Below are 22,951 nucleotides of genomic sequence, written 5' to 3' on the forward strand. Positions count from 1 at the left end.
AATGATCAAGCTTTTTGAGAATTAAAAAAAATTGAATTAACATTAAGATGCAAGTAAGCACAGTAGGAGAGGGGGATGGGGAGTCAATTGTATATAGTATATGTGTATGTATAAAACGCTTCTTTTCTGCCTCATTCACTCTCTTTAGACCGCATAAGCTAACATGAGTAAGTTCTGACTCAGAAACAGGGTCAAAGATATATATTTTTTCTCCTTTGTCATCAAAAGAAGACCTGACCACGTGTACAGTGTATAAAGGATGCCAGTGGGAAGATTAACTTTACTGTCAGGCATTGTAAGGAAACAGAAACTCACATGTGGTGAGATGCTAAAGGAGTTCAAGAGGAATTCATGGTAATATAATATGAGGAACGGGGCTACAATTGCGTCCCCAATGAGACTATAGAAGGCACACAATCCAGGCCAGTGCGATTTAACATCATGAAATAATCTCCGAAAATTAAAATCAAATAAGTTAGCATTTTACTCTCTTTTTGTAAATTTTATACCATTTTAATTTTTACTGGAGGCCTGCTGCTGACAAGGGTGTTTAAAAGGGATCCCCCCTGGGTATTTTAGAGCTCCTCAACTGGATGGCAAGGACCAAATAAATGCCTTGTGCTTTTCTGCCCCACCTGTGCCTGCACCTGAGCTGCGCACGCGGGGGCACTCAGCCCTCGACTCACTGATTTGACAGGTGGAGGTGGGATGGGGCAGGCCGGAGACCGACCAACCCCAAAGGCGGTAGCGTGTGGAGCCGAACGCGGGAGGGGGTCGGTTGAGGCGGATTGAGGGGTGGGATGCCGAGGTGCGGCGACAGGACGCGGAGGACGAAAGACCTCAAGCAGCGGTGGCCGGCAAATGAGGTGGGCACTGGGGGACCCACCCTGCGAGGAGGCGGGGGCGGGGGCGGGGGCGGGGGCGCGGCGCAGCAGGGCGGGGCGGCAGCCGGGAAGCCCTCCTTCCTAGCGGCGGAGGTGACTGGCGGGCCGGGGGCGGGAGACGCTCTGTCCCACGCTTTCCCAGCGCTCGGTGGTTTAAAGATGGCGGCGGCGGCGGCGGCGGCGTTGGGGGCGCGGAGCCGCGGGAGGAGGAGGGAAAAGCAGAATCTGTGAGTCGCCTGGAGGCAGCGCGGCAGCTGCCGTGAGGAGGCCGGGTGCGGAGCCACCGGCGGCCCAGCCGCTCAGGGCCAGGGCCTGGGCTGGGAGGGAGAGGCCGGAGCAGCGCGAGGAGCCCGAGGCCGGAGCTGAGGAGGAATGTGACCAGGGGTCGGCGGGGGCTCGGGAGTACGCGAGAGCAGGGATGGGGCAGCAGGTGGGCCGCGTCGGGGAAGCTCCGGGGCTCCAGCAGCCTCAGCCCCGCGGGATCCGGGGCAGCAGTGCAGCCAGGCCCTCCGGCCGCAGGCGGGACCCGGCGGGGCGCACCACAGAGACCGGCTTCAATATCTTCACCCAGCATGGTGAGTGTGTCCAGGAGCCGGCGTGAGGGCGTGCGGGAGGCCGGGGGTGGGGTCGGGGCGGGGTGGGTGGCGGACGGGCTGCCCGGGGGGTCGGAGGGTGGAGGGTGCCTGAGAGTGGGGGCGGAATCCGCTGCCATCTGGTCCAGTCCTGGGAGGCGAGTCACACCCCTCCCCCCTCGCGTCTCTAGCCTGGCTGGCAGATCCCGGGGGCGGAGAAGGAAAGAGAAGTGGGCTTGGGGACCCTGGATGGTCTGTCCTCTACTCTGGGACAGGACTATGCGGCTGCAGAAAGAGAGTGAATGGCAGCTTCAGGAGAGGGAAGGATGAAGGGCAGTATGAGCTTAGTCCCAGAGGTGGGAGCATAAACCCGTCGTTAGTGAAGGGGAAATGGGTTGTATCCTAAGGGATTGGGAAATGGGAACTGAATTTCAGGAGATTGTGGCGTACAAGGTATATGTTTACGTTAGGTGATGAGCAGTGTCAGGATAGTGAGCTGTGGACAGTGCCCTGAAATGCCTTTCTGTAGGAAAGATGAAGGTAGCATCATCTCATCACTTTTGACATGCTTTTGTGGTTTGTTTTGTTTTGTATTTCGTTTTTACTAGAAATGAAAGGCTTTGCCAAAGCCTCTGTACTATGTTTCAGAGTAGGACACACAATTCTGAGATTGCTGGCAAGGGCTAGAGGTTGGTGGGCATGGTTAGGACGTCAGTCAGGATATGAACAAGTTTTCCTTTGTAGTGTGTGTGTGTGTGCGTGCGTGTGCCCATGTACATACATACATGTATGTATGCTCCCTGTAGTCTGAAACGTGTTATTTTGATCTCATTGTCAATGTATTTTTAGAATAGTTGTCTCCAAATTGTTTTTTTGTCTTGTTTTGTTTTTGTGTTTTTTTGAGGCAGAGTCTCTCTTTGGTGCCCAGGATGGAGTGCAATGGCGGGATCTCGGCTCACTGCAATCTCCGCCTCCCGGGTTCAAGTGATTCTCCTGCCTCAGCCTCCCGAGTAGCTGGAACTGCAGGTGTGCACCACCACGCCCGGCTAATTTTTGTATTTTTGGTAGTGGTGGGGTTTTGTCATATTGGCCAGGCTGGTCTCAAACTCCTAACATCAGGTAATCCGCCTGCCTTGACCTCCCAAAGTGCTGGGATTACGGGTGTGAGCCACCACCGTTCCTGGCCCAAACTCTTTTTTTTTGGAGATGGAGTCTCATTCTGTCGCCCAGGCTGGAGTGCAGTGGCGCGATCTTAGCTCACTGCAACCTCTGCCTCCCAGGTTCAAGCGATTCTCCTGCCTCAGCCTCCGAGTAGCTGGGATTACAGGCACCTCTCACCACGCCCGGCTAATTTTTTGCGTTTTTAGTAGAGATGGGGTTTCACTATGTTGGCCAGGCTGGTCTCGAATGCCTGACCTCATGATCCACCCGCCACAGCCTCCCAAAGTGCTGGGATTACAGGCGTGAGCCACTGCACCTGGCCACATGTCTCCTATTAAAGATGTGCTTGAGTGTCTCTTTCAGGTATATGAACACTTTATGAAGGTGATATATGAGCTAATCTTTATTAAAATCACTTCCTAAAACACAGGATGGAAGAATGGATTAGTAGTTTACAGGGAAGAAATCATCCAAGTAAGCTTCACTTTGTGGGAAGTGTTACTATGCATTAAACTTGGCCTAGTAGGCAGTAGTGATCCTCTTGCTTTACTATCTTATTCGGTATATAAGATTTTCCAAGAAAGAGGAAGTCATGAAGAATGGAATAGGAAGACATTTTGAGGATTTGGATCTATGGAGAGGGAGGACAAGTTGGGTAGAAGAAACAACTTGAGCAGGAACATGGGAATAGATATAATTTGTTGATGGGATAGTGAGGAGACATCTGTCAGGAATGAAGCATCATTATGAGTTGGAAGAAAAAGATCATAGAGCAAAAATTGGAAGAGTCAAGTTCTGGTTCTAGCTCCACCTGCCTGGGTGATTTTAGTCAACATCTTTGGGTTTCTTTATCTGTAAAGTGAGGAGGTTGGACTGGATGATCTCTAAGATACTTTCTGGTTTTAAGATTTTATGATTCTAATTAAGAAGCAGTAGAAAGAAAATTTTGATAGGCTGGATGGGACTGGGTTATGGAAAATCTGGCAGAGAAGTTTATATCCATTTACCTGATTGGCTAGTCTTTACCTGAAAGATTGGCCTTGGGTGGTGGCGGTGGAAATGGGAGGAGTAATTTTAAGGGACCTTTCATTCATTCAACAAACAAGGGTTTTTTTTGGGCACCTGTTATGTACTGGATTGTGGGAATATTGCTGTGAACATAGCAGAGTCCCTGCCCTTTGGAACTTAAAGGACTTTATGATTTGATAGAGGATGAAAGAAGAGAGATCACTTTGGAGTATTTGCTAAGGGCATGAACTCTGGACCCATTTTTCCTGGATTTGAAACCTTTGCTTGGCTGCTTATGAGCTTTGTGACCTGGGACAAGTTACTTAACTTTTTGTGCCTTGGACTCTTCATTTGTAAAGTGGTGATAATAATAGTACGTAGTATTAAATGAATAGTGGCTAGGCACATAGTATGAGCTAAATGTGTGTTACCTGCTGCCATTACTAATACTACTGTTATTATTAAAAATAGGAGTAATTTGGCCAGGTGCCATGGCTCATGCCTGTAATCCCAGCACTGTGAGAGGCCGAGGTGGGCAGATCACGAGGTCAAGAGTTCGAGACCAGCCTGAGCAACATGGTGAAATCTCGTCTGTACTAAAAATCGAAAAATTAGCCGGGCATGGTGGCACGCGCCTGTAGTCCTAGCTACTCAGGAGGCTGAGACAGGAGAATCGCTTGAACCTGGGAGGTGGAGGTTGCAGTGAGCCAAGATCGCGCCACTCCAGCCTGGGTGACAGAGCGAGACTCTGTCTCAAAAAAAAAAAAAGTAGGGATAATTCAAAGATGACACCAGGATTTAGAACCTGGGTAACTGGAATGATGATGATTCTATTGACAAGTTTGGAAGTTAGAAGCTGATTGAAAAAATGGGAATAGGTCAAGTTTATTGCCAAAGACTAGTATGAAAAGAAAGGAATTAGCAAATAATATAGGAAACAAAGGTGCAGTGAGTACTGTTTTTTAGACAGATGGGTTTAAAAACTTTTTTTCTGTACATCATAGTTTCTTTCCTTTTTTTTTTTTTTTTTTTTTTTTTTTTAGATGGAGTCTCCCTCTGTTGCCCAGGCTGGAGTGCAGTGGCACGATCTCGGCTCACTGCAAGCTCTGCCTCCCGGGTTCACGTCATTCTACTGCCTCGAGTAGCTGGGACTACAGGCGCCTGACACCACGCCCGGCTAATTTTTTTTTGTATTTTTAGTAGAGACAGGATTTCACCATGTTAGCCAGGATGGTCTCAATCTCCTGACCTCATGATCCGCCCTCTTCGACCTCCCAAAGTGCTGGGATTACAGGCGTGAGCCACCGCGCCTGGCCACATCATAGTTTCTTAATCTCGGCGGCATTGATATTTTGGGCTGGCTAATTCTGTGTTGCGGGGGGCTGTCCTGTGCATTGTAGGATGTTTAGCAGCATCCCTGGACTCTACCCACTAGATGCCAGTAGCACCTTCTTTTTGCCCCTTACTTGTTACAAATAAAAATGCCTCCAGTCATTGTTAAATCTCTTGGGGGGCAGAATTGCCCCTAGTTGAGGACACCACTTAGAAATGTGATAGATTCTGAATTGAATGAATGAATGAATGAGATTCAAAAGCTTCTCAGTGAATGTATCATTTGACATTTACATGGTAAATCTAGGTGCTCGAATCTAGTGTACAAATTACTGTCTTGAGTTTGCAATATTGAGGTATTAGCACATAATTTCATATATGAATGTTAGGTCTGTTAGACTCTTGGGTTTACATGTAGGTTTTAATGTAAGCCAAATAATACATTTAGTTAATCAGTAAAAAGGTACATACATTATGGAAATGGTTTATCAGAGTCCAGGACTTTTTTTTCTTTAGCTAAAATGGTCATTTTTCATTGTTAATAATATGTGGGTAAGCTGTGATAATAATTTGCCTTGCCAAAAGTGATTTTTGTGAATGTAATTTAGAAGGAACAAAAATGATAGAACCATTTTTGGTATGAAAGGAGTGAGTGCTGTGTGACTTTTCTGAGATCTGCTATTTTTTTTTGTAAACTTTTATTTTATGTTTTATTTTAGAGAAAGGTCTTGCTCTGCCACCCAGGCTGGAGTACAGTGCTGCAATCATAGATCTCTGCAGCCTTAAACTCCTGGACTCAAGCAATCCTCCTGCCTCAGCCTCCCGAGGAGCTGAGACTACAGGCACACGCCACCACACCTGGGTAATTTTGTGTACTTTTTTTTTTTTTTTTGTAGAGACGGAGGTCTCACTATGTTGCTCAGGCTGGTCTCAAACTCCTAGGCTCAAGTGATACTCTGCCTCGGCCTCCCAAAGTGCTGGGATTATAGGCAAGCTCTGCTGTTAAACCTTTCTGGTGAGCCGATGTTTCGTGACTAATAATCTAGGGTTGAATACTTACTTGTCTGTTGAATATCTCACATACCTTTTAACAGCTGAATGATTTTACTTCAGCTTCCCTCTCTCATTTTCTAAAAATTCTATTAAAAATTAACTTTAGGCTGGGCGCGGTAGCTCACACCTGTAATCCCAGCACTTTGGGAGGCCGATGTGGGTGGATCACCTGAGGTCAGGAGTTCGAGATCAGCCTGGCCAACATGGTGAAACCCCGTCTCTACTAAAAAAAATACAAAAATTAGCCAGGTGTGGTGGCAGGCACCTGTAATCGCAGCTCAGGAGGCTGAGGCAGGAGAATCCCCTGAACCCAGGAGGCAGAGTTTGCAGTGAGCCGAGATCGTGCAACTGTACTCCAGCCTGGGCGACAGAGCAAGACTCCCTCTCCAGAAAAACCAACAAACAAAAACCCTTAAATTATGAAGTTTGGAATAACAAAAATTTTTTCTTAAATCAAACTCATTATTTTAAGTGATCTGATTTATTTATTTATTTTTTATTTTAGATCTGTAGTTTTTTTTTGTTTTGTTTTGTTTTTGTGGTGAGGTAGGGTCTCACTCTGTTGCCCAAGCTGGAGTGCATTGGCGAGATCATGGCTCACTGCAGCCTTGACCTCTCAGGCTCAAGTGATCCTCTCACCTCTCAGCCTCCTGAATACCTGGGACTATAGGTGCATGCCACCATGCCTTTCTTTTTTTTTTTTTTTTTTTGTAGTGACAGAGTTTTGCCATGTTGCCCATGGTGGTTTTGAACTCCTGGGCTCAAGTGATCTACCTGCCTTGCCCTCCCAAAGTCCTGGGATTACAGGTGTGAGCCACCGCACCCGGCCAGTAGTTCGTGTTTTAATCTTTGTGGAATGAAGGCTGTCGGCACCCCAGGTTGAAAATGATACTATGGAAAGGACAGGAAGGCTGTTGCGAGGGAATTTTAATTATGGTGACTTAATGTAAGAACTAAACTTCATTTTTTATTTTTATTTATTTTTCTTTTTTTCTTGAGTGCCAATCCTGCAGACCAAACTTTTTAAAAAAAATCAGCTGTTAGATTTTTATTAATCTCCAAATCTGTGTAAGTTATAGATGTGTAGTTGGGGTCCATATTTTTAGCAAAGTAATAAGTTGTGGTACAGATTCTGTTATCATAGCCCACTTGGCAGTAAAATTCCAAGTAAAGTGATGAAGTCTGAAGTTTCTCTGTAAGGGTCTTCAGCCTGCTTTATTCAATAGTTTATTTATTTACTTAGGTGGTTTTTTTTTTTTTTTTTTTTTTTTTTTGGAGACAGGGTCTTGCTCTGTTGCCCAGGCTGGAGTGCTGTGGCATGATGATAGTTCACTGCAGCCTCAAACTCCTGGCTGAAGCCATTCCTGACTCAGCCTTCTGGGTAGCTGGGACTATAGGTGCATGCTACCATGCCTGGCTAATTTTTAAATTTTTCTGTAGAGATGGGGTCTTGCTGTACTGGGCCAGGCTGGTCTTGAATTCCTAGGCTCAAGGGATTCTCCCACCTTGGCCTCCCAAAGTGTTGGGATTACAGATGTGAGACCCTGCATCTGGACTGTGTTTTTTTTTTGTTTGTTTGAGAAGGAGCCTCGCTCTGTCTCCCAGCCTGGAGTGCAGTGGCGCGATCTTGGCTCACTGCAACCTCCTCCTCCTGGGTTCAAGCAGTTCTCCTGCCTCAGCCTCCCGAGTAGCTGGGATTACAGGTGGCTGCCACCACGCCCGGCTAATTTTTGTATTTTAGTAGAGATGGGGTTTCACCATGTTGGTTACGCTTGTCTTGAGCTCCTGGTCTCAAATGATCCGCCCACCTCAGCCTCTCAAAGTGTTAGGATTATAGGCCTGAGCCACTGTGCCCGGCCTGTTTTTTTTTGTTGTTGTTGTTGTTATTTTAAAGGTATTTAAAATGTATTTTAAAGATATTTGTCTGAATATCATCTTTAAAGGACCTGACATGATTTTTGTCAAAATAAATCATAAGGTGTAACCAGTTTGTGGGTTCTTCGTGAGTTTCAGGCCAGGCGCAGTGGCTCACGCTGGTAATCCCAGTACTTTGGGAGGCCGAGGTGGGTGGATGACGAGATAAGGAGATCGAGACCATCCTGGCCAACATGGTGAAACCCTGTCTCTACTAAAAATACAAAAATTAGCTGGGCGTGGTGGTGCGCACCTATAATCCCACCTACTCAGGAGGCTGAGGCAGGAGAATCGCTTGAACCTGGGAGGCAGAAGTTGCAGTGAGCCGAGATCGTGCTACTGCACTCTACCCTGGGCAACAAGAGCAAAACCCTGTCTCAAAAAAAAAATTAGCAAGGCATGGTGGCGGGCACCTGTAATCCCAGCTACTCAGGAGGCTGAGGCTGGAGAATCACTTGAACCTAGGAGGTGGAGGTTGCAGTGAGCTGAGATCACGCCACTGCACTCCAGCCTGGGGGACAGGGCGAGACTCTGTCTCAAAAGAAAAAAAAGTTAAGTGTAAGCCAGCACACTGATCTCTCCATGAATTTTTCACAGTACTAACACTTTCCGCAGAGTATCCTGTTCTTCTAGGCTTTTCATAGAATGTGAAGTTAATGGCATGTGATGTTCCTTAGCATAATCTGCTAAAAAGTGATCTTCTCCTTGGAAGAAAAGCCGTGGGCTGCAATCACACATCCAAATTGACAGACATCTGAATGGATTCTATATAAAAAGAAAAGATTTGTGTCTTCTGGAATATGAATGTCCACTTTTAATAAATTCAAACAGATCCTGACATAAACATCATGGGTTTTACATGACCACCATTTCATGGATCCTTGGCACCAAATCTCTGGGCATTGTATAACCCAACCCACTGCAGTAGGGAGGAGACACCTTGAAAGGACACTCCTGGTATGAAATACGGGTTTTTTTTTATAAAGTCCTCTATGGGAATAATTATCAATTAGAGGATAACCTGTGAAAAACTTCTCTGAGTGGTTTAAGTTTAAAAGATACTACACTAAATTGCCAGTATTGATGAAAACATAAGTGTCTGTCTTCATGATGTAGTTGGCAATGGGGCAAAACTCAGTTACCCACCTGAATGCCATAATAGGTTGTTTTTGTTGGTTGTTTGAGACGGAGTCTTGCTCTGTCACCCAGGCTGGAGTGCAGTGGTGTGATCTCGGCTCACTGCAGCCTCCATCTCCTGGGCTCAAGCAATTCTTGTGCCTCAGCCTCCCAAGTAGCTGGGATTACAGGCACACGTCACCATGCCTGGCTAATTTTTGTATTTTCAGTACAGATGGATTTTCAAGATATTGGCCTGGCTGGTCTCAAACTCCTGGCCTCAAGTAATTCGCCTGCCTTGACCTCCCAACGTGCTGGGACTGCACATGTGAGCCACTGTGCCTGGCCAGTTTTCAAGGTCAGGTTTTTGTATGTGTCTAAAAAATCTCGTTGGATTACATCACCTTAAAGAAGATGTTAATCCTCCGAGGACAGTGCCAACAGTTTGTCTTCTCTTTTAGCCTGTTGGCCTAATAAGAAAAATGTGAGAACCTCATATTCCCATCAAGACTTTTTTCACCCCAAGTAACTCTAATGGCCTGTCTGGCTTTCACATCTGAGGGGTCGGAGATCACTAGGATAACCAGAATTGGATTTTGAATGCTCTCAAAGTGTGAAGTGAAAGCCTCATCTGTAAATTGGCTCATACTTGTAAAAGTACATCCAGTCTACATATTCTGTCACATTGTAGTGGGGAAGGCTGAAAGGTACCACATCAGGAGGAGAGTCAGGAGCAGCAGCAGCAGGAGACTGCATGTGAGAGATCTCAGTGGGAAGGGCAGTCTGGAGAGCCAGGGCCATCCACAGTAGCTCGGAAGCTTGCGAACTGCAAGTTCTTCTTGATTGATTTCTTCTGAGTGAAAAGACCTTCAATTTCACCAGTTGAACATTCAGCAGTTTGTAGTTGTCAGAAATAATGCTACTAAAAACCAGACTTTCAGACTGGCTTAAAATCCTGCCATATACTGCTTATAGAACACATACCTGTAGAATTTCAGCAGAGATTAAAGCACTAGCTGAAGTTTGTTTTCTGTATTCCATGCTTTAGTCAAAACACTCAAGATTTGCTGTGAACTACTCCATAAACAGAAAAAAAGACATGGTTTGGTAATTTCATCCTTGGTAGATTTTCCTGACAAAGCGACCATCTCCTAAAAAGGCACTCTCCTGTGCGGCACATACCCAGCTCACAAGTGGCAGGCAGCTGGTGCTCAACCTGCTTTAAACAGAAAACAAAAACCAAATAAGAAAAACCAGCATCTCCCCACCATTGTATGTTTTTATTCCTCTTTACTTCAGTCTCTTTCAAAATAGGGAATGATGATAATATTTGTGTAGTTTTTAGAGCTTTTGAAGAAGACCTTTTATGTCTTTCATCTCATTTGACCTTTACAACTACTCTGAAATAGGTGAAGCAGGTATTAGTCTTCTCATTTTGTAGATGAAGAAGAGTTTAGAAAATTAAGTGACTTCTTGAGGTCACATAGCTGTTAAATGATAGAGCTGGGACTGATAGTTTTGTCTCCAAGTCTTGCCATAGTGTGGAGATTTAGAGAATGTGGGTTTTAAAATCAGTTATAATTGGGTATAAATCCTGCTTTGTGTCTGACATTGGTACATGGTTTATCCCTCACAACAGGTTGTTGAAATAATTAAATGATAAAATTGTACGAGACTCTTAAGGAAGTGCCAGGCACTGTGGTGCTCAATAAATATCAGTTTTATTGTCATTTACCTCAAGATGATTGTGAAGATTATATGAGTTGTATGTGAAAATGTTTTGTAAACCTAAGCACTGCTATTGTTATCATTGCAATGGCATGCCAAAGTGTAGAATTGCCTTAGCATTTATATTTATTACTTCATTTTCTGTTCTTATTAAGCTACTCTTATTAGAGGACTTTCAGAAAGCAGTAAAAGGTAAGGGAATTTTGGGGATCTGAAATCACTTTAGGTTTACCTTCCTTGTAAGGTAAGTGATATCCTCTCTAGACCATTTGTCTTTGTCTTAGGGACTGGGTATCAGTATATGTAGTGCCTGGTTCTTGTAGACATCTTTTTCTTCCATCAAAGAACTTGAACCAGAAACACTGGCCAATGCAAATTTAAAGTTGATAGAGACTTCATTCTAAGATGGCCCATTTGTTTGCTGGTTAATAGTTAATGACTTTTTAAAATAACTTTGTTGTAATCTTCTTCATCTGACATCCTTTAAGACCTTTTTTTTTTCTTCTTCTTCTCTGTGTTATTTTTACCTCTGGATGTAAAGTTTCCTCTTAAAGGCTTGTTTAGGCCAGACATGGTAGCTCACACCTGTAATCCCAGTACTTTGGGAGGCCGAAGCAGGTGGATTGCTTTAAGTTCAGGAGTTCAAGACCAGCCTGGGCAACATGGCGAAACCCTGTCTCTACAAAAAATAGAAAACCTAGCCAGGCGTGCTAGTGCACACCTGTAGTCCCAGCTACTGGGGAGGCTAAGGTGAGAGGATCACTTGAGGCCAGGAGGTTGAGGCTGCAGTGAGCCATAATCACGTCACTGCACTCCATTCTGGGCGACAGAATGAGACCCTGTCTCAGAAAGAAAAAAAGCTTGTTTAGTGTGATTATCTTCTTGAAGTTGTGAGTCAGATGGGCTTTTTCTTAATGTGGCACTGCACATATAGAGATTTCAAAATACTTAAGAACCTTTTCAATGTTAACAGATGTCTTCTGGACTAGGTAAATATGTAGCTACTTCAAATCATATAGAACAGTTCTGAAACTTGAGCATGGAGAGCTTGTTAAAGCAGATTGCTGGGTCCCACCTCCAGGGTTTCTGATTTAGGGCTGAGGAGGAGCTCAAGAATTTGCATTTCTGGCAAATTTTCAGGTGTTACAGGTGCTGCTGGTTGGGGACCATGCTTTGAGAATCCCCTGCTCATGTGAGATTAAGAAGAGTACTTGGCCTGGTGTGGTGGCTCACGCCTGTAATCCTAGTGCTTTGGGAGGCCAAGGCGGGTGGATCACAAGGTCAGGAGATCAAGACCATCCTCCTGGCCTACATGGTGAAACCCCATCTCTACTAAAAATACAAAAATTAGCTGGGCATGGTGGCATGCACCTGTAGTCCCAGCTACTCGGGAGGCTGAGGCAGGAGAATTGCCTGAACCAGGGAGGCAGAGGCTGCAGTGAGCCGAGATCATACCACTGCACTCCAGCCTGGGCGACAGAGCGAGACTGTCTCAAAAAAAGAAAAGAAGAGTACTTGATCAGAGGTGATTGAATGACTGTCAGAAAACAGGGTGTAATGTACTAATTCTCTTGAAAACTAGTTCAGAAATTCATTTGTTCCTAGCCTATTAGTGTCCACATGCAAGTCACCACAGTCTCATACCATTTTTTTGGTGGTTTATCTCTAAAAGTTCGTACATTAGAGGTCTCTTGAGCGACACATTTTTGAAAAAATCTGGAGTTATCAGGGAAAGGGGAAGTAGGAAACAGTTCTGCTGACTCATTCTTGAGCAGATTGGATTTCAGTTCCTGGATGAATTGGGTAATGAAATAATTGCCATTTATTGAGGGCTGTGTGCCAGGCATGTTCTAAGTACTCAATATCTGTTTTTTCTTTTAAAACTCATAAAACCCTAGTTGCTCAAATTAAAAAATATTAGACACCAAAGAAGATGGGATGTCTATTGTGATTCTGTAGTTTTGGTATATGCTGGTGCCTAGTTACCTTTTAGAATATGTATGTATGTAGTTATACATACGTATGTATATATATAATACAAAGATGTTTAGGCATTTTTTACCCCATCTGTCTTGACCAGTGATGAGGTTTTCAGACTGGTAGGCCAGGGTTAGATTTGTATAGTATGTGGCTATGGATTGAGTCTTAGATGTATATGATAGTCTAATGAAGGAGAGGTGGGAACTCACCATACCATTTGGAATCTCATGGTAATGTTGAACTACTGTCTTAATCTTTAGACTTAGTGTTACTAATATTTCTTTTTTTTTTTCTTTTTTTGAGACGGAGTCTTGCTCTGTTGCCCAGGCTGGAGTGCAATGGCACGATCGAGGCTCACTGCAACCTCCACCCACCGGGTTCTCCTGCCTCAGCCTCCCGAGTGGTTGGGACCACAGGTGCACGCCATCACACTTGGCTAATTTTTGTGTTTTTAGTAGAGATGGGGTTTCACCATGTTGGCCAGGCTAGTCTCAAACTCCTGACCTCAGGTGACTCACCCACCTTGGCCTCCCAAAGTGCTGGGATTATAGGTATGAGCCACCACACCTGACTGAGCCACAGGCCGAGCGGCTTTTTTTTTTTTGAGGTGGAGTCTGGCTCTGTCTCCCAGGCTGGAGTGCAATGGTGCGATCTTGGCTCACTGCAACCTCGGCCTCTTGGGTTCAACCTTGGCCTTCTGAGTTCAAGCGATTTTCCTGCCTCAGCCTCCTGCGTAGCTGGGATTACAGGTGCACGCCACCACGCCCAGCTAATTTTTGTATTTTTAGTAGAGACAGGGTTTCACCACGTTGGCCAGGCTGGTCTTAAACTCCTGACCTCAAGTGATTCGCCTGCCTTGGCCTCCCAAAGTGTTGGTATTACAGGCGTGAGCCCCCACGCCTGGCCTCCAATGATCTTGTATTAGAATCTATGTAACTGGCTGGGCGAGGTGGCTCATGCGTGCAATCCCAGCACTATAGGAGGCCAAGGCAGGCGGATCATGAGGTCAGGACTTCAAGACCAGCCTGGCCAATGTGGTGAAACCCCATCTCTACTAAAAATACAAAAATTAGCCAGGCATGGTGGCGCATGCCTGTAGTCGCAGCTACTCGGGAGGCTGAGGCAGAAGAATTGCTTGAACCCGGGAGGTGGAGGTTGCAGGCCCAGATAACGCCACTGCAGTCCAGCCAAAAAAAAAAAAAAAAAAAGAATCTATATAACCACATGATATATTTAGCTTATTATTGCAATATGCAACTTATAAAGACCTTTTCCCCCAGGTGATAATGGCAGGAGAATTTTAAAAAAATTTTAGCTTAACACTCCAGAGCATTTTCTGTTTTTTATTCATTTATTCTATACTAATTGCCTATGTTGATGGCTCTGAGAGAATTTTTAGATACAATTTAGACAGAACTGCTATCTAAAAGAATGTTGCTGATCAAATAGATGTTGATGAACATCCTTATGAAACAACTAAAAAGAGATTTGTGTGTCTGTGTTTGTGAGGATATTTTGTACAAAAACTCTTGGTTGCCTTTTTGGATTGAGTGCATAATTTCAGTATGTAAATTTGTTGTCATTATACTAATTAGAACATTTTGTCAGTATTTTCAAATGAAATTCACTCAAATTCATGGATAAATACACGTTAAATATATTACTATCCAAAGTTTAAACTTAGTTGCTTAAAAATATGAAAACAACACTTAGCTTTTTTCCCACTTGCTTCTTGCTGTAAATGTGCCGATTCTGCCGTGGTAGAACTGCTGGCTTTTCCATAGCGAACTCTGCCAGTATTGGCTTTTGATCCAGCAGAACGCTAAAGCTGGGCAGGCCCAGGCCATTTGTATTCTCGGGTTTGCTTTCTAGGGAGAAGTGTTCAAAAACCTTTCACTTCATGTGGACAAGGTCAGAAAAATATTCTGGAGCTTAGTATAATATATAATATGTACACATGTAATTTTGTTAACATGTTTCTCTCTGTGTGCTAATTCCAGCAAATTAAAATAACAATACTGAGTTAGGACTGAAGATTACCACTTAGCATTTTGTTTCTAGGTAATTGCTAAGAAAACATTAAAAAAAAACTGACAATACTAACAAGTACAATTTGTATCACTCATCTGTTCCTTATAGGAAAGAAAGGTTGATACATGAAGGTTTTTGTTACAGTAGCTTTCTTTTACTCATTTTGAAATTGGCACTTTTCTTTTCTTTTCTTTTTTTTTTTTTTTTTTTGAGGCAGAGTCTCTCTCTGTTGCCCAGGCTGGAGTGCAGTGGCATGATCTCAGCTTACTACAACCTCTGCCTCCTGAGTAGCTGGGATTACAGGCATGCGCCACCACGCCCAGCTGATTTTTGTATTTTTAGTAGAGAAAGGGTTGTTAGCCAGGCTGGTTTCGAACTCCAGGCCTCAAGTGATCCACCCACCTTTGCCTCCCAAAGTGCTGGGATTACAGGTGTGAGCCACAGTGCCTGGCCATGCATTTTTCGGTGGCATAAAAATAGACAAAGGTATCTCAAGGTTAAAAAAAAAAATAATTCAGAAGCATATAGACTAGACATGAAAGTCCCCTTTGACATTCTTGGCCCAATACATATTCCCTTATTAGAAGAAACTACTGTTTGTGGTTCGATAGGTGTTTTCCACACCCAGCCATTTCAGAACTTTCTATGTATTTACATATATATGAGTATATATATTAATACTTCTCTTGCCGTTTCATAAATGGCATTATACTGTATGAATTTTCTCCCCAATTGTTTTTTTTTTTTTTTTTTGAAGACTGAGTCTTGTTCTGTCGCCTAGGCTGGAGTGCAGTGGTATGATCTCGGCTCATTGCAACCTCCACCTCCTGGGTTCAAGCGATTCTCCTGCCTCAGCCTCCCTAGTAGCTGGGACTACAGGTGCCCGCCACCACGCCCCGCTAATTTTTGTATTTTTAGTAGAGAAGGAGTTTCACCATGTTAGCCAGGCTGGTCTCAAACCCCTGACCTCAGGCAATCCGTCTGCCTTGGCCTCCCCAAGTGCTGGGATTACAGGCATGAGCTACCGTGCCCGACCCGCAATTTTTGTGTGTGTGTTTATTTGTCTGGAAGTTCTTTCTATTCCAGTATTTGTAGATTTCTCATCCTTTTTGACAGCTTTATGGTGTCCCATGCTTTAGCCATATATTTAATCACTTTCTTATTGATGAATACTTGTTTATAAGATTATTTAAATCTTCTCGATCTTTCCTGTGTTTTTTCTTTATGTTTGTAATTTGAATCCATCTGAAGGGTATATATATTTGAGCTTGGAACCAACTTAATGTTTTTCCATTGTATTAATTTATGAATAGTTCATCAATTCTCCACTGATTTGAAGAGCCATATTTATCATATATTCTCATATATATATATATATATATATAGGTCATTTTAAAACTCTGTTGTTCCATTGATCTTTGTCTCCTCCTGCACATTGTTAATATACTATTTTAATTATTGTAAGCTTATATAGTGTGTATGTATATGTGGTTAGCTCCCCAATCATTATGCTGTTCTTAAAATTTTATTTAGATGTTGCATCTTATATCTTCCAAAGATCTTTAGGATTATGTTGTTAAGATTTAGGAGATTTTGATGGTCATATCAAATTATAGGTTAATTTGGGGGTGAATTGATGTTGCATTATTGTGTTCTTATGGCCAAGAACATGACATCCCTTTGCCAGTCCAGGCAAATCTTTTTTTTGCCCCTCAGTAAAAGATTTTTCATTTTCTGCATCTTGTTTTTGGACATTACTTGGTAGGTTTATTAGTGGGCATTTTATGATTTTTGTTGTAAGTATAATCTTTCCTAATTGCTTATTGCTAATATATAGGAAGCCTTGATTTTGTATGTCCATCTTGAGTCTAGGTTTGGTTGCCTTACTTGTATTGCATCTAATAACTTTGTACTGATATTTTAATTTTCTTAAAACTGATATTTCTAGAGAATTTTTTTGTTTTGCTTTAAGAGATAGGGTCTTAACTCTGTCACCCAGGCTGGAGTGCAGTAGCATGATCATAGCTCACTGCAGCCTCCTGGGCTCAAGCAATCCTCCTGCCTATAGCATCCCAACGTACTGGGATTACAGGTGTGAGCCACCATGCCTGGACTCTTTTAGTTATTTTTACCACAGTAATACATGCAGGCAGTTTTAGAAGTCAAAGAATATGACAAGATTTAAAATGGAAAAAAAATTAGCAGCACCCATCCATTTCCTCCCTATATTGGTACTGTCGAGGATGGCAGCTAGTAACCACTATGGCTCTTGAGCACTTGAAATGTCCTTTGTCCTAATTGAGAAGTATTGGCCAGGAGTGGTGGCTCACGCCTGTAATCCTAGCAGTTTGGAAGGTTGAGGTGGGAGGATCACCTGAGTCCAGGAGTTTGAGACCAGCCTGGGCAATATAGTGAGACCCTTTCTGTATTTAAAAATAAATAAATAGGCCAGGCGTGGTGGCTCATGCCTGTAATCCCAGCTCTCAGGGAGGCAGAGGTGGGAGGATAGCTTGAGCCCAGGAGTTTGAGACCTGCCTTGGGCAGTATAGCGAGACCCCGTTCTCCACGAAAAGGAAGAAAAAAAAAAGACAAAAAAAAAAAAAGGCGTAAAAATAAATAAATAAATACAAATAAGCTAATTGAGAAGTATTGTAATAAAATACACATTGTATTTCAAAACTCAGTATGGAAAAAATGAATATAAAGTACTGCATTAATTTTTTTATATTGATTACATGTTTAAATAATATTTTAGATATATCAGACTAAATAGTATATATAAAAATTAATTTTTTGAATTTAAATTTTTGATGTAGTTACTAGAAAAGGTAAAATGGCATTTGTAGCTTGCATTATATATATATATTTTTTGAGACAGAGTTTCACCCCTGTTGCTCAGGCTGGATTGCAATGGTGTGATCTTGGCTCACTGTAGCCTCCACCTCCCAGGTTCAAGCGATTCTCCTGCCTCAGCCTCCCGAGTAGCTGAGATTACAGGCATGTGCCACCACGCCTGGCTAATTTTGTATTTTTAGTAGAGATGGGGTTTCTCCATGTTGGTCAGGCTGGTCTTGAGCTCTGGACCTCAGGTGATCCTCTTGCCTCGGCCTCCCAAAGTGCTGGGATTACAGGCATGAGCCACCATGCCCAGCCAGCTTGCATTGTATTTCTTTTTTTTTGAGATGGAGTTTTGCCCTTGTTGCTCAGGCTGGAGTGCAATGGCACGATCTTGGCTCACCACAAACTCCGCCTCCTGAGTTCAAGCGATTCTACTTCCTCAGCCTCCCGAGTAGCTGGGATTACAGGCATATGCCACCATGCCTGGCTAATTTTGTATTTTTAGTAGAGACAGGGTTTCTCCATGTTGGTCAGGCTGGTCTCGAACTCCCGACCTCAGGTGATCCACCCGCCTTGGCCTCCCAAAGTGCTGTGATTACAGGCGTGAGCCACCATGCCCTGCCCAGCTTGCATTATATTTCTAATGGACATTGCTGCTTTAGATGGTAAGCCCTGTGAGAACAGGAACTTGGTCTTGTTCACCCTTGTAGTCCCTGTACCTTTAATGGTGCCAGGCACTCAGTAGTATTTAAATGAATTGATATATTCAGCAAGTAGGATGATATGGTTTGGCTCTGTTTCCCCACCCAAATCTCACCTTGAATTGTAATAATCCCCACGTGTCAAGGGTAGAACCAGGTGGAGATGATTGAATCATGAAGGCGGTTTCTCCCATGCTGTTCTCCTGATGGTAAGTTCTCACCAGGTCTGATAGTTTTATAAGGGGCTTTCCCCTTCACTTGGCTATTCTCTCTCCTGCTGCCCTGTGAAGAGGTGCCTTCCGCCATGATTTTAAGTTTCCTGAGGCCTCCCCGGCCATGTAGAACTGGGAGTCAATTAAACCTCTTTACTTTATAAATTATCCAGTCTCTGGTATTTCTTCACAGTAGCGTGAGAATGGACAAATACATAAGGAGAGAGTATTTTCCTCATTGTACACTCAGAGATATTGTACCTGGCATGTTACAGTGCAGATTTTATTCCACAGAGGTGCTTTGAACTAATCTGAGTTTTCTTTGCAGTTATTGATTGGTAAACAGTTATTTTAAATTTTTTTTTTTTTTTTTTTGAGAAGGAGTCTTGCTCTGTCACCCAGGCTATGGTGTGATCTTGGCTCACTGCAACCTCCATCACCCGGGTTCGCAGTGTTGAACAGGCTGGTCTCGAACTCCTGACCTCAAGTGATCCACTTGCCTCGGCCTTCCAAAGTGCTAGGATTACAGGCATGAGCCACAATGCCTGTCCTAAATTTGGTTTTATTCTCCTGTATATGTTTTTCCTTTGATTACTGTATTTTTAGTTTAATTGCACTTACAAAAATTTTATTTTTATTTTTATTTTTTGAGACGGGATCTCACGCTGTTGCTCAGGCTGGAGTACGGTGGTACAGGCTCACTGCAGCCTTGACCTCCTAGGCTCAAGTGGTTCTCCCACCTCAGCCCCCTGAATAGCTGGGACTATAGGCACATACCACCCCACCTGGTTAAATTAAAAAAAAAATTTTTTTAGGGATTGCATCTCCTTTGTTGCCCAGGCAGATTTCAGACTCCTGGGCTCAAAGCAGTTCTCCTGCCTCAGCCTCCCAAAGTGCTGGGATAACAGATGTGAGCCACCAGGTCCAGCCTAATTGCACTTTTAAGTCTTAGACTGAAAACTTTATGAAATCCTATCACTATATGTCTTGTTTTCTGTTTTATTTTGTTCTTTCATTAACCCTGATATTTGGAAAAATTCTAATGCTTTTATAAGTTCTTTGATCTAATTGTTTCAAGTCTTCTGTTTCCTGAAATTATTAACTATCTTTAAAGAGAAAAGTCATCTTGGCTATATGCTATGGTTGTCAAGGTGGCGTCAGGTCTGAGCAAATATTTTTCCAAGCTTCCAAGCTTGAATATTCTCAAGTCTGAGGTCATGTTCATCTATTTATATTTAAATATTTATTCTTTCTTCCTGGCAGTATATGAAATATTTTTATTTTTATTTATTATTTTTTTATTTTTTTTGAGACAGAGTCTCACTCTGTTGCCCAGGCTGGAGTGCAGTGGTGCAATCTCGGCTTACTGCGACCTCCACCTCCCAGGTTCAAGCAATTCTCCTGCCTCAGCCTCCCGAGTAGCTGGGACTACAGGCGCCCACCACTACGCCCGGCTCATTTTTTTTGTATTTTGTTGTAGAGGTGAGGTTTCACTGTGTTAGCCAGGATGGTCTTGATCTCCTGACCTCGTGATTCTCCCACCTCGGCCTCTCAAAGTGCTGGGATTATAAACGTGAGCCACCACGCCTGGCGAAATATTTTTATTTTTATCCTTTAAAAATTTTCCTCTTAAAGCTATTTCTTCTTCTTCTTCTTCTTTTTTTTTTTTTTTTGTGACATAGAGTCTTGCTCTGTCACTGCTGGAGTGCAAGTGGCATGATCTCAGTTCACTGCAACGTCCACCTCCCATGTTCAAGCGATTCTCGCCTCAGCCTATCATGTAGCTAGGATTACAGGTATGCACCACCACACCCAGCTCATTTTTGTATTTTTGGTAGAGGTGGGGTTTCACTGTGTTAGCCAGAATGGTCTCAAACTCCTTACCGCAGGTAATCCGCCCACTTCAGCCTCTCAAAGTGCTGGGATTATAGGCGTGACCCACCGCACCTGGCCGGTGTTGCTTTTTAAAATCTTTTTTTTCTCATTTAGAGTATTTGCTTTTAACATATTTCTGTCCTGGTACAGTGGCTCCTGCCTGTAGTCATAGCACTTGAGGGGGAAGATTGCTTGAGGCAGGAGTTTGAGACCACCCTGGGCAACATAGCAAGACCCCTGTCTTTAAAAGTAAAATTAAAAGTTAGCTGTGTGCCTGTAGTCCTAGCTACTAGGAAGGCTGAGTTGGGAGGATTGCTTGAGCCCAAGAGTTCGAGGTTACAGTGAGGTGTGATTGTGCCACTGCACTCCAGTCTGGGTGCAGAGTGAGACCCTGTCTCTAAAAACAAAAATAAAAAAACATGTTTCTTATTACTTGAAATCTTTGGCTGCAGTTTAAGAGCTGGCCATTTTGGGTCATTTCTCTGAATCTCTGAATTTCTCTGAATCTCCTGCTGGTTTGTTTTTCTTTTTCCTGAGAGTGAGTATTTGTATGAGGGTGTTGGTTGTTTTTAAGGTTAAAATTTTTGATTTTGGTAGCTAGAGAGACATAGGTATAAAAATTTAGAACTGGAAGAGACTGTAGAAGTCATATATTCTAATATATTTGAATTACAGATGGGTAAATGATACTTGGGTAGTTGAAACAAGTTGATTATGGACCCATAGCTTAGCAGTAGATGTATGGGGAGAAAAAATAGTATCTTTTCCTCATCCGTTGCTAGGTTCATGGCTGAGACCACTACGGCAAAGGGCAGATTAATGAGAAGAACATACAAATTTATTTAAGTTTTATGTGACATGGAACCTTCAGAAATGAAGACCCAAATCAACAGGGAAACTTGTGTAATTTTATGGGTTAGGTTTGATGGAGAGTGGACAGTGTGTAGAAGTCTGATGGACAGAGGGAGAATGATCTAATGATAATAACCTGGGGGGAACTTAGCAAGGCTTGTTTGGTCAGATTCTTCTCAATGTTCCTGAGTCTTCAGAGATAAGGACATTCCTTTTCTCTGAGTAAAGGGAGGGTACCTCTGGAATGAGGGTCTTATAACCTACTTCAGAGAAGAAGATCAGATAATTCTTTTATGGTCTGCTTCAGAGGAGAAGGACTGGAGAAGGTCAGAGAGACCTCTTTGCTTCTGCTGTTTCCTCAAATGCCAAGGTGCTGTATTTTGGAGTAGTGTGCCCTGAACCCAGTCTTAGAGCACAGGAAGACTAGAATCTAACCCATTTTTCTAGATTTAGTTTCTAGTTATTTTTTGTTAGTGCCTATTTTTTGCTTTTGGTAGTATTATTACGTTATTTATTGAGCATTTATGTGCCAACATTTCTGTAAACTTTATCTCATTTAATTCTTAGCTGATAAATGATGAAAACAGTTTTCAGAACAAGGCATATAACTCCAAAAATTACACTCTTAACCGTTGTGCTTTACTGGTAGAGTGGTTTAGGGATTGGGTGCTTGCTTGTGTGTCAGACACTTTATCCTGCTACTTCATTTAATCCTCAGAACTGCTCTAAGAGCTGAACATACTCTCTGGCTTTACAGACAAGGACATTTGGCTAGGAGAGATTGTCTTCTGCCTTCAGGCCATACAGCTAGTAGGTTGCAGAGCTTGATTTAAGTTTTGTTGTTTCCCAATTCTCTGCTGCATCTGAGGGGAGATATCCCGCATTGATATTCCAGTCTTCCCGAAGCCTTCATGATAATATGATAGAGAAAAAATCAAATATATACATGCAGCCATAAAAAAGAACAAAATCATGTCCTTTGCAGCAACATGGATGCAGCTGGAGGCCATTATCCTAAGTGAATTAATGCAGGAACAGAAAACCAATTACCCTATGTTCTCACTTATAAGTGGGAGCTGAGCATTGAGTACAAATGGACATAAAGATGGGAATAATAGACACTGGGAACTACTAGAGGGGAAAGAATGGGAGGGGCAAGGGTTGAAAAACCTGTTGGGCGCTGTGCTTACTACCTGGGTGACAGGATTATTCGTACCCCAGACCTTAGTGACACACAATTTACCCATGTGACAAATCTGCACATGTACCCCCAAACTTAAAAGTTGAAAAAATATATATAACATATACAATTCACTTTATTAAAGGTTAATAAATATAACTGATTTATTTTTAGACTAGTCTTCATGTACTATTTTTGTGCCTTTCTCCGATATTTTGTAGACTTGAGTCTGAAGTAAATATTTATAAAGGGAAAGTAGATAACTGCTATTACCAGGAAAATACTTATTAAAAAAAAAAAGGATATTTAAGAGATAATTAGAATGATTTATTGACCTTGTTTTCTTAAACTAATAATTCATGAAGCATTTAGATTTTCTGATTGAGTGTTTTCAGTGACAATATCAGTCAGAGATATAATCATTTATAAACATGCTGTTAATAGCATGGACTCTGGTGTCAGTCTGTGTGGGTTTAGATCCTGTGTTAAATTTCTGATTTTGGTAGCTTGACAT

General features: G+C 42.9%; 1 protein-coding gene and 1 pseudogene across 4 annotated transcripts in view; one reads left to right on the plus strand and one right to left on the minus strand.

Moving 5' to 3' along the window:
- The first annotated feature begins 1,008 nt into the window (after nt 1-1,008).
- The window catches only part of ABL2 (ABL proto-oncogene 2, non-receptor tyrosine kinase), a 126,955-nt gene continuing 105,012 nt past the window's right edge, over nt 1,009-22,951 (plus strand). For 3 of the 4 annotated variants that reach the window (XM_054457838.2, XM_054458143.2, XM_054458006.2), the window contains exon 1: nt 1,009-1,459. In XM_054457838.2, the coding sequence (XP_054313813.1) occupies nt 1,303-1,459 (157 nt within the window). In that variant the 5' untranslated portion in view covers nt 1,009-1,302. The remainder of the gene's footprint in view (nt 1,460-22,951) is intronic. The other variant, XM_054458207.2, reaches the window with a different exon arrangement.
- LOC129017795 (UDP-GalNAc:beta-1,3-N-acetylgalactosaminyltransferase 1-like) lies at nt 8,578-12,243 on the minus strand (annotated as a pseudogene).

This window comes from Pongo pygmaeus, chromosome 1 (assembly GCF_028885625.2).
Source record: "Pongo pygmaeus isolate AG05252 chromosome 1, NHGRI_mPonPyg2-v2.0_pri, whole genome shotgun sequence".
Lineage (NCBI taxonomy): Eukaryota > Metazoa > Chordata > Mammalia > Primates > Hominidae > Pongo > Pongo pygmaeus.